The sequence below is a fragment of the Symphalangus syndactylus genome, chromosome 23 (assembly GCF_028878055.3).
Source record: "Symphalangus syndactylus isolate Jambi chromosome 23, NHGRI_mSymSyn1-v2.1_pri, whole genome shotgun sequence".
NCBI lineage: Eukaryota > Metazoa > Chordata > Mammalia > Primates > Hylobatidae > Symphalangus > Symphalangus syndactylus.
Window position 1 is genome coordinate 21,308,294 of NC_072445.2, and position 17,142 is coordinate 21,325,435.

A 17,142-nucleotide genomic window follows, 5' to 3' on the forward strand; every position below is an offset into this window, starting at 1 on the left:
ATTAACGTTGTGCTGTCATGAAATTTGGCTTTCTCTCTTAGACCATAAGCTCCATGAGGATAAGAATCATGTCTCCTTTATCACCTCTCTCCAGCCATCTACACAAGTACCTAGCACAATACCTGGCACAATGAATGTGGTCATCAATGAATGAAGCAGGGAAAATACATTAGCATCAAGTGTCTAGTCTGTGTCAGGCCCTTTCCTGGTTGATCCATACACAAACCACTGAAGAAGGATTCCTTTGCTCCTCCACTGACCTCTTTCTCTCCTCCTCCTTCCTTTTAAACAAAGGAAGAAATCACGGCTCAAGGAGTGAATTGACCTAAGATAGGCTGGAGCATCAGCTATGGAATTAGCCCTGAATTCTCACAGGTTCTGCCTTTTAATGGTTATGTGACCTTAGGCAAGTTAATTAATCGGTCTCAGCTTCCTGCTCTTTAAATGGGGTGATAATACTACCATTCATAGCATTGTAACGAAGGTCACGTCAGATGAGGTGTATGAAGTGTCTAGGTCCATGCTTGAGACTTAAAATGGTCAGATGGTGTTAGCTGTTATTGACATTGTTGTCATTGCTAACATTGTCAAACTAGAAATAGTACTACCTCCTTCACTAATTTGTCTTAAGGAGTACATTGAGATTGTGTATTGTGAGAAAGCTTTGTCACCTTACAGTGGTCTCAGTAAGGCCCAAGATTATTCTGTGAAAATATATTTGGCAGTGAGGGAGGCTTAGGAGATCAAAGAGGTTACCTCTGTAGCGTTTACAAAACCAGTTAAACTGCATTGACAATCTAAGGATGGTGTTAAAGAGTAAGGAAAGACATAGTGTAAGATAGAGAAAAAGGATAAGAAAGGACAAAGTGAAAAAAGGATGAAGATTACAGCCTAGAAAATGGAAAGGGAAAAATGTAGCCCAAGTGTAACCTTATAAGTCCAAATCAGAGATATAACTATTGAGGGGGAAAAAGAGGGCATGGACCATTTCAAAGAAGCAATTCCACGCAGAAGAAGGTTGGCAGAGTGTGCAGGGGACTATTTAGAATGCCTCAGTTCCCTGGTTATGAAGTGGAAGTATTGGTATAGGACTCGGGGGTCAGGAGGTTGAAGTGCACTCTAATTTACTTGATATTTAAATAAATGTGAGACGCAGCAGATGATGGCTGGGCAGGTATGGAGAGACAGGGAGGTTGAGACTTGCTTATGAGCCACATATAGAATGTGACGCAGTTGTGGGAGTGTTGAGACCTGGCCTGGAAACCTGAAGAACAAAATGTGAATTATCAGGAATAAGCAGAGAGAAACATCTTGGTGTATGACACTCTTTTGCTTTGGCAGGCATTTAATTTTGGGCACCAAGATAATGTCAGAACAGGTAGCTTAAAAGCTCCAGTATCAGATGGGATATAGCCCTTATTGTAATCTGTGCAGTTAAGGAAGTTAGACTGGGATATGAAATAAAATTTCCATTTATTATTTTGGAAATAATGTATGGCTAGGGCCAGGAATAAGTCCTTACTTATCAATAATAACATTGAATGTAAATGGACAAAACTCTCTAATCAAAAGACATAGATAGTGGCTAAATGGATATAAAAAAACAAGACCCAGTGAACTATGTCTATAAGAAACGTATTTCATCTATAAAGACACACATATACTGAAAATAAAGGGATGGAAAAAGATATTCCATCCCAAGGGAGCCAAAAAAAAGAGCAGGAATAGCTATACTTATACTAGACAAAATAGATTTCAAGACAAAATCCACAAAAAGAGAAAAAAGATGGTCATGATATAATGATAAAAAAGGTGAATTCAGCAAGAGGATATAACAATTGTAAAGATATATGCACTCAACACTGCAGCACGCAGATATAGAAAGCAAATAATATTAGAGCTAAAGAGAGATAGACCCCAATACAATAATAGCTGGAGACTTCAACACCCAACTTTCAGCATTGGGGAGATCATCCAGACAGAAAATCAACAAAGAAACATTGAACTTAATCTGGACTATAGGCCAAATGAATCTAATAGATAGTTACAGAATATCTTATCCAATAGCTGAAGAATACACATTCTTCTCTTTAGCACATGGCTTATTCTCAAAAACAGACCATATGTTAAGCCACAAAACAAGTCTTAAAAAATTCAAAAAATTGAAATCATATCAAGTATCTTTTCTGACCACAGTGGAGCAAAACTAGAAATCAATAACAAGAGGAACTTTGGAAACTATACAATCACATGGAAATTAAACAATATGCTCCTAAATAACCAGTAGGTCAATAAAAACTCTAAGAAGCAAATTAAAAACTGTCTTGAAACAAATGAAAATGGAAACACGACATATCAAAATCTATGGGATACAGCAAAAGCAGTACTAAAAGGAACATTTTTACCAATAAGCGCCTACATCAAAAAAGTAGAAAAACATCAAATAAACAATCTAACAATGCATCTTTATAAACTAGAAAAGCAAGAGCAAACCAAACCCAAAATTAGTGAAGAAAAGAAACCATGAAGATGAGAGCAGAGATAAATGAAATTAAAATTAAAAAAAAATGAAAAAAGTTGTTTTTTAAAAAGATAAATTGAGAAACCCTTAGCCAGACTAAGAAAAATGGGAGAAGACGCTGATAAATAAATTCAGAGATGAAAAAGGATACATTACAACTGATACTGCAGAAATTCAAAGGATCATTAGGGGCTACCATGGGCAACTATATGCCAATAAATTGGAAAACATAGAAGAAATGGACAAATTTCTAGACACCTACAACCTTCTAAGACTGAAGCTGATGAAATTCAAAACCTCAGCAGGGCAATAACAAGTAACAAGATTGAAGCCATAATAAAGAATCTCCCAGCCAAGAAAGTCCAAGATCCAATGTCTTCACTGGTGTATTTCACCAAACATTTAAAGAAGAACTAATATCAATGCTTCTCAAACTATTCCAAAAAATAGAGAAGGAGGGAATACTTCCAAACTCATTCTATGAAACCAATGCTATCCTGATACCAAAACCAGACAAGGGCACATCAAGGAAAGAAAACTACAGGTCAATATCTCTGATGAATACTCATGTCAAAATCCTCAATAAAATACTAGCAAATAGAATCCAACAACACATGAAAAACAGCATTCATCATGACCATGTGGGATTTATCCCAGGTATGCAAAGATGGTTCAACATAAGTAAATAAATCAATGTGATTCATCATATAAGCAGAATGAAGGACAAAAACCACATGATAATTTTAACTGATGCCTAAAAACCATTTGATAAATCTCAACATTATGATAAAACCCACCCAAAAAACTGGGTGTAGAAGGAACATACCTCAACACCATAAAAGCCATGTATGACAGACTCACAGCTAGTATCATACTGTATGGGGAAAAACTGATGAGAGGAAAAAATGGCCTTTCCTCTAATATCCGGAACAAGAAAAAGATGTCCGCATTCACAACTGTTGTTCAACATGGTGCTGGAAGTTCTTTCTAGAGCAATCAGGCAAGAGAAAGGAATAAAGGGCACCTGAATTGGAAAGGAAGAAGTCAAATTATCTTTGCATGCAGAAGATAAAATTTTATATTTGGAAAAACCTAAAGACGCCACCAAAAAAATATTAGAACTGATAATCAAATTCAGTAAAGTTGCAGGATATGAAATCAACATACAAAAATCAGTAGCATTTCTATATGCCAACAGCAAACAATCTAAAAAAGAAATCAAGAAAGTAATTCCATTTATAATAACTACATATAAAATAATATATTTGGGAATTAACCAAAGAAGTGGAAGTTCTCTACAATCAAAACTATAAAACACTGATGAAAGAAATTGAAGAAGACACACACACACACACACACACACACACACACATACAAATAGAAAGATATTCCATGCTCATGGATTGGAAGAATCAATATTGTTAAAATGTCCATATCACCCAAAGTAATGTACAAATTTAATGCAATTCCTATCAAAACACCAATGACATTCTTCACAGAAATGGAGAAAACAATCATAAAATTAATATGGAACCACAAAAGACCCAGAATATCCAAAGCTATCTTGAGCAAAAAAGAACGAAACTGGAGGCATTACTTTATGCGACTTCAAATTATACTACAGAGCTGTACTAACCAAAACAGCAGGGTACTGGCATAAAAACAGACACATAGACCAATGGAACAGAATAGAGAACATAGAATTAATCCATACATCTACAGTGAACTCATTTTCAACAAAGGTGCCAAGAACATACTTTGAGGAAAGAATGGTTTCTTCAATAAATGGTGCTGGGAAAACGGGATACCCATATGTAGAAGAATGAAACTAGACCTCATCTGTTGTGATACACAAAAATCAAATCAAAATGGAGTAAAGATTTAAATTTCTAAGACCTGAACCTATGAAACTACTAAAAGAAAATATTGGGGGAAACTCCTTAGGACATTGGGCTGGGCAAAGATTTCTTGATTAGTACCCTCACAAGCACAGGAAACCAAAGCAAAAGTGGCAAATGGGGTTACATCATGTTAAAGAGTGTCTGCACAGCAAAGGAAACAATCAACAAAGTAAAGAGGCAACCCACAGAATGGGAGAAAATATTTGCAAACTCTCTGCCTGACAAGGGATAAATAACTACAGTATATAAAGAGCTTAAATAACTCTATAGGAGAAATTTAATAATTTGATTAAAAATGGGCAAAAGATCTGAATAGACATTTCTCAAAAGAAGACATAAAAATGGCAAACAGGAGGCTGGGTGCAGTGGCTTACGCCTGCAACCCCAGCACTTTGGGAGGCCAAGGCAGGTGGATCACCTGAGGTTGGGAGTTCGAGACCAGCCTGACCAATGTGGAGAAACCCTGTCTCTACTAAAAATACAAAAATTAGCTGGGCATGGTGGCTCATGCCTGTAATCCCAGCTACTTGGGAGGCTGAGGCAGGAAAATCGCTTGAACCTGGGAGGCAGAGGTTGTGGTGAGCCAAGATTATGCCATTGCACTCCAGCCTGGGCAACAAGAGCAAAACTCCATCTCAAAAAAAAAAAAAAAATGGCAAACAGGTATATGAAAATATGTTCAACATCACTGATCATCAGAGAAATACAAATGAAAACTACAGTGAGATATCATCTCACCCCAGTTAAAATGGCTTTTATCTAAAAGACAAGTAATGACAAATGCTGGTGAGAATGTGGAGAAAAGAGAACCTTTGTACACTGTTGGTAGGAACGTAAATTAGTATAGCCACTATGGAGAACAGCTTTGGAGGTTCCTCATAAAACTAAAAATAGAACCACCATAATATGATCCAGCAATTCTACTGCTAAGCATATACCCAAAAGAAAGGAAATCTTATATCAAAGAGATATCTGTCCTCTCATGTTTATTGCAGCACTATTCACAATAGCCAATATTTGGAATCAACCTAAGTGTCCATCAACAGATGAATGGATAAAGAAAATGTGGTACATATACACAATGGAGTACTATTCAGTCATAGAAAAGAATGGAATCCTGTCATCTGCAAAAACATGAATGGCACTGGAAGTCACTGTGTTAAGTGAATTAAGCCAGGAAAAGAAAGACAAACTTTTCATGTTCTCACTTATTTGTGGGAGGTAAAAAATTTAAAACAATTGAACTCACAGAGTGCAGAATGATGGTTGGAAGAGGCTGGGCAGGGGTGGGAGAGTGGGAATGGTTAATGGGTGCAAAAATATAGTTAGATAGAATGAGTATGATTAAATAGAGTAACAGGGAGAGCACAGTCAACAATAATTTATTACACATCTTAAGATAGCTAAAATAATATAATCAAATTGTTTGCAACACAAAGAATGGATAAATGCTTGAGGTGATGGAAATCCCATTAACCCTGATGTGATTATTATGCATTATATGGCTGTATAAAAATATCTCATGTACCCCATAAATCTATACACCTACTATGTACCCACAAAAATTAAAAATTAAAAATTTCTATAGCATAAAAAAATTTGCAGAGATTCAAATAAGAATACTGCAAATTAATTACTAAATTGAAAGTTTGCCCAGTTTATTGGTCTGTGCCATGTTGATTCTAAATGCAGGTTCTCCTCAATAAGGTACATTTTATTTAAATAAGTGCAAGTCAAAATAGTTAAGTATATCTTAGCCTTCTTGGCTGGAAATCACATTCCTTGAAGGCAGAGTTTGTGTTTGCTGCAATGAATCTTTCACAGTGTCCAGCATATGAAATCCCTTATATCTTATATTAGTTTAAACATTTATTGTATTAGTAAAAAAACATATTTACTAATTATTTGAGGGTAGCGGGTGCTTAATCAATGCTTATTTAACCAAATTTTTTTGTACCTAATTTTTTGTGACTTGTGTGCATTTTTTTCTATGACCGTGGATGTAGCTGGAAAAGCAAATCAGTTGCCTACTTAAAATAATTCATTAATTGCCTCTTACTTCTAGGACAAGACATCAATTTACTTCCCTGTCACACAGGGCTCTCCATATTTGAGTGTGGTCTCAGAGCCTGGCCCCTCAAAGACATCCTAGGCATTTTTTTTTTTTTTTTGAGATGGAGTCTTACTCTGCCACCCAGGCTGGAGTGCAGTGGCATGATCTTGGCTCGCTGCAACCTCTGCTTCCTGGGTTCAAGTGATTCTCCTTCCTCAGCCTCCCAAGTAGCTGGGATTACAGGCACCCACCACCACGCCCGGCTAATTTTTGTATTTTTAGTAGAGATAGGGTTTCACCATGATGGCCAGGCTGGTCTTGAACTCCTGACCTCAGGTGATCCACCCGCCTCGGCCTCCCAAAGTATTGGGATTACAGGCGTGAGCCACCACGCCCATCCTGGGCTTTTGATTGTATACCTGCCTATTGTCCTGGCTACCTGACTACCCTTCCTTGTCCTTACTGAGAATTCCAATGTACCCTGGACAGACTCCCCAATCCTTTCTCTTTTAAGGGCAAGGACTTTATTTCTATCTCTATATTTATGATCCAGAAGCTGCTCATTTGTAATGGGTGATCAGAAAAACATCTGTTGAGTTGAATAAATGTGTACTCATGACTGGAAATTATTTACATAATACCATGTGTATCATCTAACTGCCTGATATTTGAAAATGCAAATGTATTTGTTATTTGAGATTACTTAAAATATGTGACCCTTCAAAAGGAGCTAGCTTTAATATTTGAGAGGAGTAATGCTTCTTGAAACAGATTCCCTTTAAAGGCCTAGGAGGCTCCTATGACTTGCCTATCAAATGCCAGCCCTATGACACTAGCATCTGAATAAAGTGCAAATAACACTATTAAAAAGGTCCTTGCAGTTGGCAGGTGGTGATTCATTTCAATGGGTCATCATGTTTTTAATTAAACTCTTTCTTAGTATGCATAATGAAAAGTGCTTAGAGTGGTCATAGGCCTGAGGACATCACCCAAGTTGCTAGCAGAGGAACAGTATTTTGTTGCAAGCTGAATGGCCACCAGTTTGAGCAGGGGGATTTTTCAGCTTCAATGATCTCACAGTATAGGCATTCTGATTGAGGTTATTATTTCCTGCAATTGTTTTCTAAAGAATGATTTTTAAAATGCAGGTTATACATTGATGTAATTTGGGCTTAAGTTTACAGTAAATTAGCCAGGCCAAAACAAGGTAGCAGTAGGAAAACTTCCCAGGAAACCTAGTACTTTTGAATGAAAATAAAGAAACAAAAAATAGTCACCAGATTTTAGCTAAATGAGTGCTTTAAAAATAATATAATTTAGTTAACATTTATTTTTCTTTAGCATAATCTTCTTGGTTATAATAGTTTTTACCAAAAGGAAAGAAGGCAGATGATTTTTTAAAATATAGATATCTTCAGATAAATTCCTAAGAAAATTTCAGGAAGAAATCATGGCAGTTTAGCATGAGTTATGTTGGTCTGAAATTGTGTCATTCACACAGAAACTGTAATGTTCTCCTTGATGTCAGATCAACATGTTTAGTATTTGGCAGAAAAAAAGAAAGTGAATAATTAGAGTGGTGTTAGTCCATTTGTACTGGAATACAAAGAAGAGTAAGGACAGATGGACAGAAACAAACCTAATCCAGTATAAAGGTAACAATCAAATAAAGGGAAAAGTAAAAGATAATTTGTTTTTAGATTAAAGGAATTTAAATTTAATATATGTGGTAAGTAGAAATTATCTTCTTACCATATTTTCTCTCATTCAACTAATAATTATTGCCAGGGAACACAATGTTTTGAGCTGCAGACGGTGGTAGCCACATAAAAACGTATAAAACATACTGCCATACCTTGAAGGCCTCTTATAGCTGAGAAGGTAAGATTTAAAGGATGAAAAGAGCTTAAAGGAATAATTAATAACTAATATTTGCATAGCATTCAAAAGTTTAGAAGGTATTTTTACATACCACTTTGTAAGTTTAAAAGTAAATTGCTAGATTTCATTCTTCTGTTAGAATTTCCTTTGGCTTTGTCTTTGGAAAACAACATTAAATTTGGGATTGCGATTACTTCTTAGCTTTACTTCGGTTTTCTCAACCATTCTTAGGGGTTCTATTCCCTGATACTTCCAATTTCTATGATTCATCATCTCATCATTACCTCCATGGATAATGCCTCTGAATTTGCAAAGTGAATTTAACTTTTAAACTTGTAAAATACGTACATTAATTATGGCAATAACTGATAATAGAATTTTTTTTTTTTTTTTTTTTTTGAGACAGGGTCTCATTCTGTCATCCAGGCTGGATGGAGTGCAGTGGCAGGATCACAGTTCACTGCAGCCTCGACCTCCCTGGACTCAGGTGATCCTCTCACTTCAGCCTCCCAAGTAGTTGAGACTGCAGGCCTGTGCCACCATACCTGGGCTAATTTTTGTATTTTTTTTTTTTTGTAGAGATGGAGTCTTGCTATGTTGCCCAGGCTGGTCTCAAACTCCTGGGTTCAAGTGCTCCTCCTCCTTTGGCCTCCCAAATTGCTGGGATTATAAGTGTGGAGATCCTGGAATTTCTAGGACAGAAATGATGGTAAATGTTTTATCATGTTGTCAGATCATGTGATCTGACTTCTCAGAAAATATCTACCTTATCTGTGGCCTCCACTTCCTTATCATTCAATTGATAAAACACTTAATTTGAATTTTCTCTTATATATATTCTGAATATGTAGTTATATATTATATATTCTATTATATATATTCTGAAATTATATTTTCAAAGATGCCCTTATTATCGAATCTGATAGTCTTTATTCTCCCTTCTGTTTTACTTAACTTCTTTTCCATTCTATTCATTGGCCTTTCTTCTTTAAATATTAAGGATTCTAGAGACCTAGAAATTTAGTCTCTAGAAACTTAAGGTCTCTGGCCTTGAATTTACTACCTATGTATGTGCTTCCAATAGCTTATATTTTTGTCTCCTTTCATGAATCCTTCTTAGCCCATCACCAGACTCATTCTTCCAAAGCGTAAATGGCCTTCCTTATGGGCTGCTTGAGCCACACATTTCTTAAAGGCTCAGAAAAACTCTGTTTGCATATCCACCTCCACTCCTCAGTTCTAGGACTCCTCCAGACTGAATTATTGCCTTTCCCAAGCTTTCGTTCAACTCATACCTTCTCTTTACAGCTTGCTTTGCCCACAGTAATTATTTTCCTTTAAATTCTCAAGCATTTGACCCTCACTACCTCATACTGTTAATTAACTTTGTGTTCGTATGTCACCCCCCCAGAAGAATGCAAAGTCTCTGAGGATTAGCGCTGTACTTTAGCTTTTTTTTTTTTTTTGCTTGGTAGGGGACAACGAACATAACGCTCCACACATATTTGTTACCTAAAAAAGGCACATGTTCCATGATGTCAATGTCATCTTGTTTAGATGAGTATATTCAACTTTTTTCTTTTCTCCTTTTTGGCTGCTGTTTGTGAGTTTGATCATTCTTGTTATAAAATTACCACATGCAACCTTTGAGAAGCATTAGAAGTATTAAAAGATGGCAAAAGCAGGCCTATAGGAAATAGTGGTAATGGATACGTCCAAGGTTACTACTACTGTGCTCTGCATTGCAAGATTTGTTTCAACATACTCAAGAAATTGAAGTTCAGCCAGGCTAATTTATCCAAGGTCCCACAAAAAGTAAATGGCTGTGCTGAGTTTCAAGGACCCATGTCTGCCTGGTTCCAAAGGGCAAGTCAGTTTCAGTGCTGGATGACTGAGAATTACATAATTTCTTGAAAAAGCACTAGGCACAATAGTTGGCGTTCAACAAACGCTCACACACACATTTGCCCTGGAATTGGGTCTACTTAAACAGGAGGGGGAAAAAAAGCTTGCTGACATAATTACACTTCTTCGTAACTCCCAGGCTCATGTTTGACTATAATAATCCTATGCCCTGCTTCACACTGACGCTAGAAAAAAATGCCTGGCAATATTTCAAATCATGATGCCTATTTTTCTCTCGATCAAGTTAACAATTCAAATTATACTTTAAAAAGAAAAAAAGAAAATTAGAAAGTTGCATTCAGCTGACAAGAGACTAAAGGAATCTGTGAAACAGAACTTATTTGATGTCTAGGTTTCTCCCCCACCCGACGAAGACCAAATGCTTCTGATCCATAAGTAACTTGGCAAGGTAAACTGAGGGGCCTGGCAGCATCTGGGCCTCCCTTAAAGGTCGAAATCAAGCGCGCTCGCCCTCCTTCTGTCCGCCTTTTCCCTTTAAGGTCCTCCAGAGGCTGCTTCGCTGCAGAAAGTAACACCGCGTCGCCGCCGCGGAAAGTGGGGCAACTTTGCCTATCAGCAGAAACCTTTTGATCCATCTGAGGCGACAAACCAGACCAAACGCCCGCCCAAGCTGTTCCGAGCCTCCTGGGGGAAGGCGAGCCCAAGCTTCTCTGCACCGCTTCCTCATCCGCTCGCTGCACCTGGACGCGGGCGGCGCGCGACCCCCGGCCGTGACGTCACCGCACCTGGCACCAGCCGGGGGGTCCGGGAGAGAACCCGAACGCTACGGGGCGGCTTGGGGCGGGGAGAACGAGGGCGTTCTCGCGAGATTTGCCTCCTCCCGGACCCAGCTCCCCGCACCTTCTCGGCCTCCGTCTGGGTCTCCACCTTAGTCTACGGTGTTGCCTTTTCTAACCGCGAGTGCTAAGGAAGAGGCGAGGGGCGGGCTCCGAGGCTGGGCGGGCGCTCGGGGTTGGAGCCGAGGGCCTGGGCGAACCGGTAGGTCCCTCCCCACTGCGGGAGCGGCCAGGGTGGGAAAACCGCGGTCCGGGCAGGCGGGGGAGGGCCCTCCCGCCGCCGTGGCTCCTGCGGAGGCCAGGGGTGAGGAGCTGTCGCCGCCCTTGCCTTTGCCTCGTGGGCCGCGCTGAAGAGACTGGTAGGAGAGCGCCGCGAGCGGATGGAGGCGACTCTTCGCCCCGCCTGAGCTCAGGAGGGGCTAGCGCGGAGCGCGGGTCCCGCCTCCAGCCGCGGGAGCGGCCGCGCGAGCCACCACAGGAGAAGGAGGAGGAGCAGACGTCGGCTTCTCCCCGCGGGAGCCCCCAGCATGGGTAAGAGACTCGGGCGCTTCCTGCCGCCTGTCCGGACCTTCCAGACCCGGGGAGGCTGTGCCCTTTCTCGGCCTTATGGGGAGGCGACGGCGGTCAGCCCCTGAGCGGCAGCACCCCACCCTCTCCATTCTCCCCACCGCCCCTTCTTGCCCTGCCTTCCACCTTGCTCTTCTCACGGAGAAACTGGTGGGAGAGCTCGCGGGTGGTCTCCCTCGCTCTCGCTTCTCCGCCTCTTTTCCTGTTCACCAGAAAGGTGCGGAATGGGGGGCGGGAGCGCCTGGCCACCTCTCCTAACCCCATGCCCAGCTAAAATCGGACCTGACCTTCCTTCCCTTCCTCATCCCCTTGCTTCCCTCCCCCTCCTCGTGGGATGGGGGAGGGCGATCGAAAAACTTGATAAAGTAGCACTTTCAACTTCTTTATTTTCTGCGAGGCTTTGAATACGTTTAAGGAGAGAGATAAATTTGTTCAAAAACTTTTTTCCTGCTGAAACTCGCAAGGGGTGCCTCAAGGACAGGAAAGCTTGAGTATTTGTTTTACTCGGGTTCTACCTAGGCAAGTGTGTTGGCACCTAAGCATTCAGTGTGCTCCGGAGGACTGGGTTTGGACTTCAGTGTTGGATCCTTTGAGGAGCAGTTTCCTGTTTGGAGTTAGACTTCCTTGCCGGAGGAGAGAAAAATACAAGGCCTTATATGTTATTTACTATGTGCTTTATAGTTTTGTTTGAAGTTAGAGAAGGCAGAATGTGTGGCAGTCCGGGTTGAAAAGGAGTTTTGTTAAGTGGTGTAACAATTTCTTTTGATAACAAAGTTCGGTGTGGGCTAGGCATTAACTCCCTCAATCCTTTAAAAATTGAAAGCAACTTAAAAAAGAATAGCTTAAAAAACAAAACAAAACACCCTCTGTCTCTATAAGGCAGAACGTGTTCTGTAAGAGTAAACCCAAGTTTGATTTTTGTAGAGCAAATCAGGAGGACCCCATCACTTTTTGCAGTTGAGAATTGGTACTGCTTCATATCAACAAACCATCACCGAAATGAATAATTCATGTAACTAACAAATGATTTAGAAGCAGGACGAATACAGACTACTGCTGATGTGGCATCCTCTGTCCACACTTTGCTTTGTGGGGGATGTTTTGAGCATATTGTTTATAGACACTCGCCTAGCTATCCTCTTTTCTTAGACTTTTCTAATTTTATGTTCCCTCCTCCACCTCCCTCCCTTCAGGTAACTTTTATACTCAAAGTGCTCTTGAGCTCAAAAACAGTGAAATAAAACATCTGCTATTTGGAATTTTCAAATGAATTATTTTGTAATTGATTAGTTGAGCTCGCAGGGCAATTGTGGGCATATTCTTTTAAGCATGAAATTATAAAATCACTTTAACTGCTTTGGATTAAGATAATACTAAAGTTAAATATACAGTTTTCTATCTTAAATGGGATGCAGAATAAAATTAAACTTCTTTGGATGACCTGGGGATGCAATCTTGTTTTGCATATAGGGCTGTTGAGCTCAATTATAAATAATACTTGTTCGCATTTTGAAATTATTTAAGTACTTTTTTTTTTTTTGCTTTGCTTTTGGATGTGCTTATAACTGATTAGTGTCCCCCATCATCTTTCCTTTTCTGATTTTTTTTTAGAAGTGTGGAAATCATTCAGGTTTGGGATTCTGCATAGGGGAAGAATCAGTAGGCCGTTACTTAGTGTGTGAGGTCGTCTCTGGAGAAAAGTAAATGTGTACCAATACTTGGACATTGGAATACCTATTTTGATTGTCCAGAGGCTTTTTCTTTGTGATTTATTTGTTGTGTTCTGTTAAGGTGAGTTTTCATATAGACTTGGATATCAGTGTTGGTATACTCTCGACTACTTAGAATGTGTTTTGAGGGTATATTACTGAGGGCATTTGTGGTTAAGTTTTTGTAAAGTGTTGTGAAACATTTCCATATCAGTACATATATTCTTTAAGTTTATTGGTCATGTAATAATAAAATTCCCAAGTTCACTTAAAGGGAGTTTGCTCTTTAATATAAATCTCATTTATTTGGTTTTACCAGCCATCCTTTTATCTTACGATTTTAGATGCAGCCTAAAATATTTACATGATATTTTATCTAATTTGTCACAAAATGAAAAAATCTGAAATTTTTTTTGTGTGTAAGATAACTTGGATGCCTATTAAGTGGTGGTTCTTATGCTTAGGTGGTACAGCTAGAGAGTTAAAAGCATGGGCTCTGGACGGAGACTACTTGAGGTCAAATTCTCTTCTACCTACTGGCTGTGTGACTGAGCACATTACTTCTCTGTGCTTCAGTTTCTTAATCTATAAATGGAATAAAATATCAACCTCATAGGTTGTTAGGAGGATTTGAATGAGGTACTACTTGTAAAGTGCTTAGAACACTGCCAGTGATGGTGATTTTCATTTTCAAATGATTTCCCTAATTCTTTTACCAACTTGGAAAAAAAAAGATCTCAATTTTTGACCTTTGTTAGAAGTAGTATATTTTCTTTAAATAAAGGACCAGTGGGATGAGATGATTTTGCACTAAGGCACAAAATGAATTTTATGTGATATAACCTTACAGAAATCACAGATACTTTTTTCAATGTTGGATGTACTGTGCGAAAGTCCATTATTGGTAAGAACTTTAGTTGCTTAGGAAAAGCTCTTAAGTGGGATGACTACTAGTAGACTTATTTGAATTTTATGTTTTTAGTGTCTGCATTTGTTAAATGTGATAAAATGCCTATTGAGAAATTTGAGGTATTCTGTGTGAAAGAATTTGGGAAGAGCTCTAGGGAGACAGATAGGCAATGCTTATTTTTCTTATTCCAAAAATATAAATTGGCATTTTGGAGCAGAATTAGGCAGAAAGCAAATGGCACAAAGTGTCAGAGCGTTTCTAGAGCACGAAAAAGGAATATTTATGAATTTTTATTTTTGAAAGAAAAAGCAGATTTCTAAGGGCAGAATTTCTCTTTAATAATTTTACATACGGTAGTGAACTTTTTAGTTTATTTTATAGGCTCATGTATATAAAACATATTAGTCATGTGGTGGTGTTTTTTTTTTTTTCTGACAGAGTTTTGCTCTGTTGCCCAGGCTGGAATGCTGTGGTGCGATCTCGGCCCACCGCAACCTCCGCCTCCTGGGTTCAAGCGATTCTCCTGTCTCATCCTCCTGAGTAGCTGGGATTACAGGTGTGTGCCACCATGCCCAGCTAATTTTTGCATTTTTAGTAGAGACAGGGTTTCACCATGTTGGTCAGGCTGGTCTTGAACTCCTGACCTCATGTGATCTGCCCGCCTCGGCCTCCCAAAGTGCTGGGATTACAGGCATGAGCCACTGCACCTGGCCTCGTGGTGGTTTTAATAGACAAATTTGTGGCTGGTTTAGATGATATGTGCACTTCTATAATAGAGTGATTTCTTTATGTTAGTTTCTTGTACTGTTTGGAGAAAATATTTTTAAAATTTTTATTTATATGTTACGTATTTACTTATTTTTGGAGACAGGGTCTTGCTCTGTTACCCAGGTTGGAGTTCAGTGGCATGATCATAGCTCACTGCAGCCTCAAACTCTTGCCTCTGCTTCCCAAGTAGCCAGGGCTACAGGTGCGCACTGCTACCTCTGGCCTGGTTTAAAATTTTTTTGTAGATACAGGCTCTCCCTATCTTGCCCAGGCTAGTCTCAAACTCTTGGCCTCAAGCAGTTCACCTGCTTTGGCCTCCCAAAGTGCTGGGATTACAGCCGCACCACTGTACCTGGCCTGGATAAAATCTTAATTCATACAGATAAGTAGTTGCAGATGGAAATTGCATGCTAATGGTTCACCTTTTTGTATCAGGATTTACTTCAATTAAACTACAGAGCATGAAAAAATAATATTAGGAAATTTTTGTTTCAAAGTGGAATCACTGGCAAATGTAATAATTCTTTTCCTTATTCAAGTACTCATCAGATATTTTTTGAGGTTTCAAAATTTGAGTAGTTTAAATTTTGTAAACTCACATTAAGGCTGAAAATCCACATTTATAATATTTTATAGTTTCCTATAGAAATGAGCTGGAAGTTTGCTTTGTACTTTTTTTTTTTTTTTTTTTTTTTTTTTTGAGATGGAGTCTTGCTCTGTCTCCCAGGCTGGAGTGCAGTGGCGCGATCTTGGCTCACTGCAACCTCCGCCTCCCGGGTTCAAGCAAGTCTCCTGCCTCAGCCTCCCGAGTAGCTGGGACTACAGGCATGTGCTACCACGCCTGGCTAATTTTTTGTATTTTTAGTAGAGATGGGGTTTCACCGTGTTAGCCAGGATGGTCTCGATCTCCTGACCTTGTAATCTGCCCGCCTCAGCCTCCCCAAAGTACTGGGATTACAGGCATGAGCCACCTCGCCCAGTGTGTGTCTTTCTAATTGAAGTGTTTGCAAACTAAAATGACATTATATTAACTAAAATGTAATTTTTAAGGCATTTAAAATAAATAGAAAACTCAAAAGCGCTACATTTTTATTTATTCATAATTCAGATCTGTCAGCGAATCCTCTGTCAGAGAATATCTTCCCCCATTATTAAATATATTTTGAATGATAAAAATGCTTACTTTAATGTATATAAAAAATTGTTGTCATTGTGTCAAGGGCTTGCAGCTAGGTAGAGAAAGAAGTATAATGATTATTCATTTGGGTGAGAATTGGATGGAGCTGCAGACCTGTTTCTTAGGTAAACTGATGAAGCAAGTTGTGAAAGATCTGAAAGTTTTCAGATTTTATGTTCAGAAAAGAAAGAGCAAATAAAAACTAGTGAGATGTGATTGAAATTTAGGTAAATTAGGTAATCATTATGATGGAGCTGTTACTGCTTAGTTGTAGCATTTGATGTCTGACTGCTATTCAGATTGAACACAAGCAGGATTTGGGGACCAAACTATCTCAGCAGTCAGGCAGTAAGTCTTTCTAGATGGGGGAGGCGACAGAACACTAGTTTGAGAAATCTGGATGGAGGTCTATGTGTGCCTACAGTCAGCTTGTCGGCATCAGGGATATGTTTGGCAAAGTGCAGTGTGTACATGTATGTGGAGCAGGCATTTGGGAGTGGTATGGTGGCTGGTAGCAGGCACTAGGTAGAGATTCAGACTGGCATCTTGGGGGAAAAAGGAGGAAACGGGGTCTGGCAGTAGGCCTTGAAAACCTGGCCACAGGGAAACAAAATGAGACAGGGTCCAGATTTCTTATTGGAGAAATACAAGGTGGGTATTTGCAGGAACAAAAGTGAGCTTAGTTATTGGAATTATTTAGGATGAACCAAGAGGTAATAACAAGACACCAAGCCCCTAAGCTTATATATTTTATGTCCTGGGACTACATTAGTAGTCTACATTAGTAGCTGAATCCGTAAGTATGGTATGAGTAGTCCAGAATTACTGGGGTGAAATGGGATCTTGTCTCTAAATGCTGGAGGATATTCCCTGGGTATAGATTGCCACCCCCTCTGTTTGGTCCCAGGGATTTGATGTGCCTGCTTTTTTTTTTTTTTTTTTTTTTTTCTTGC

General features: G+C 39.2%; 1 protein-coding gene across 2 annotated transcripts in view; it reads left to right on the plus strand.

The window, feature by feature from the left end:
- Positions 1–9,827: 9,827 nt before the first annotated feature.
- CD2AP (CD2 associated protein) overlaps positions 9,828–17,142 on the plus strand; it is a 163,115-nt gene continuing 155,800 nt past the window's right edge. For both annotated transcript variants that reach the window (XM_055264843.2, XM_055264844.2), the window contains exon 1: positions 9,828–11,589. In XM_055264843.2, coding sequence (XP_055120818.1) covers positions 11,586–11,589 — 4 coding nt within the window. In that variant the 5' untranslated portion in view covers positions 9,828–11,585. The remainder of the gene's footprint in view (positions 11,590–17,142) is intronic.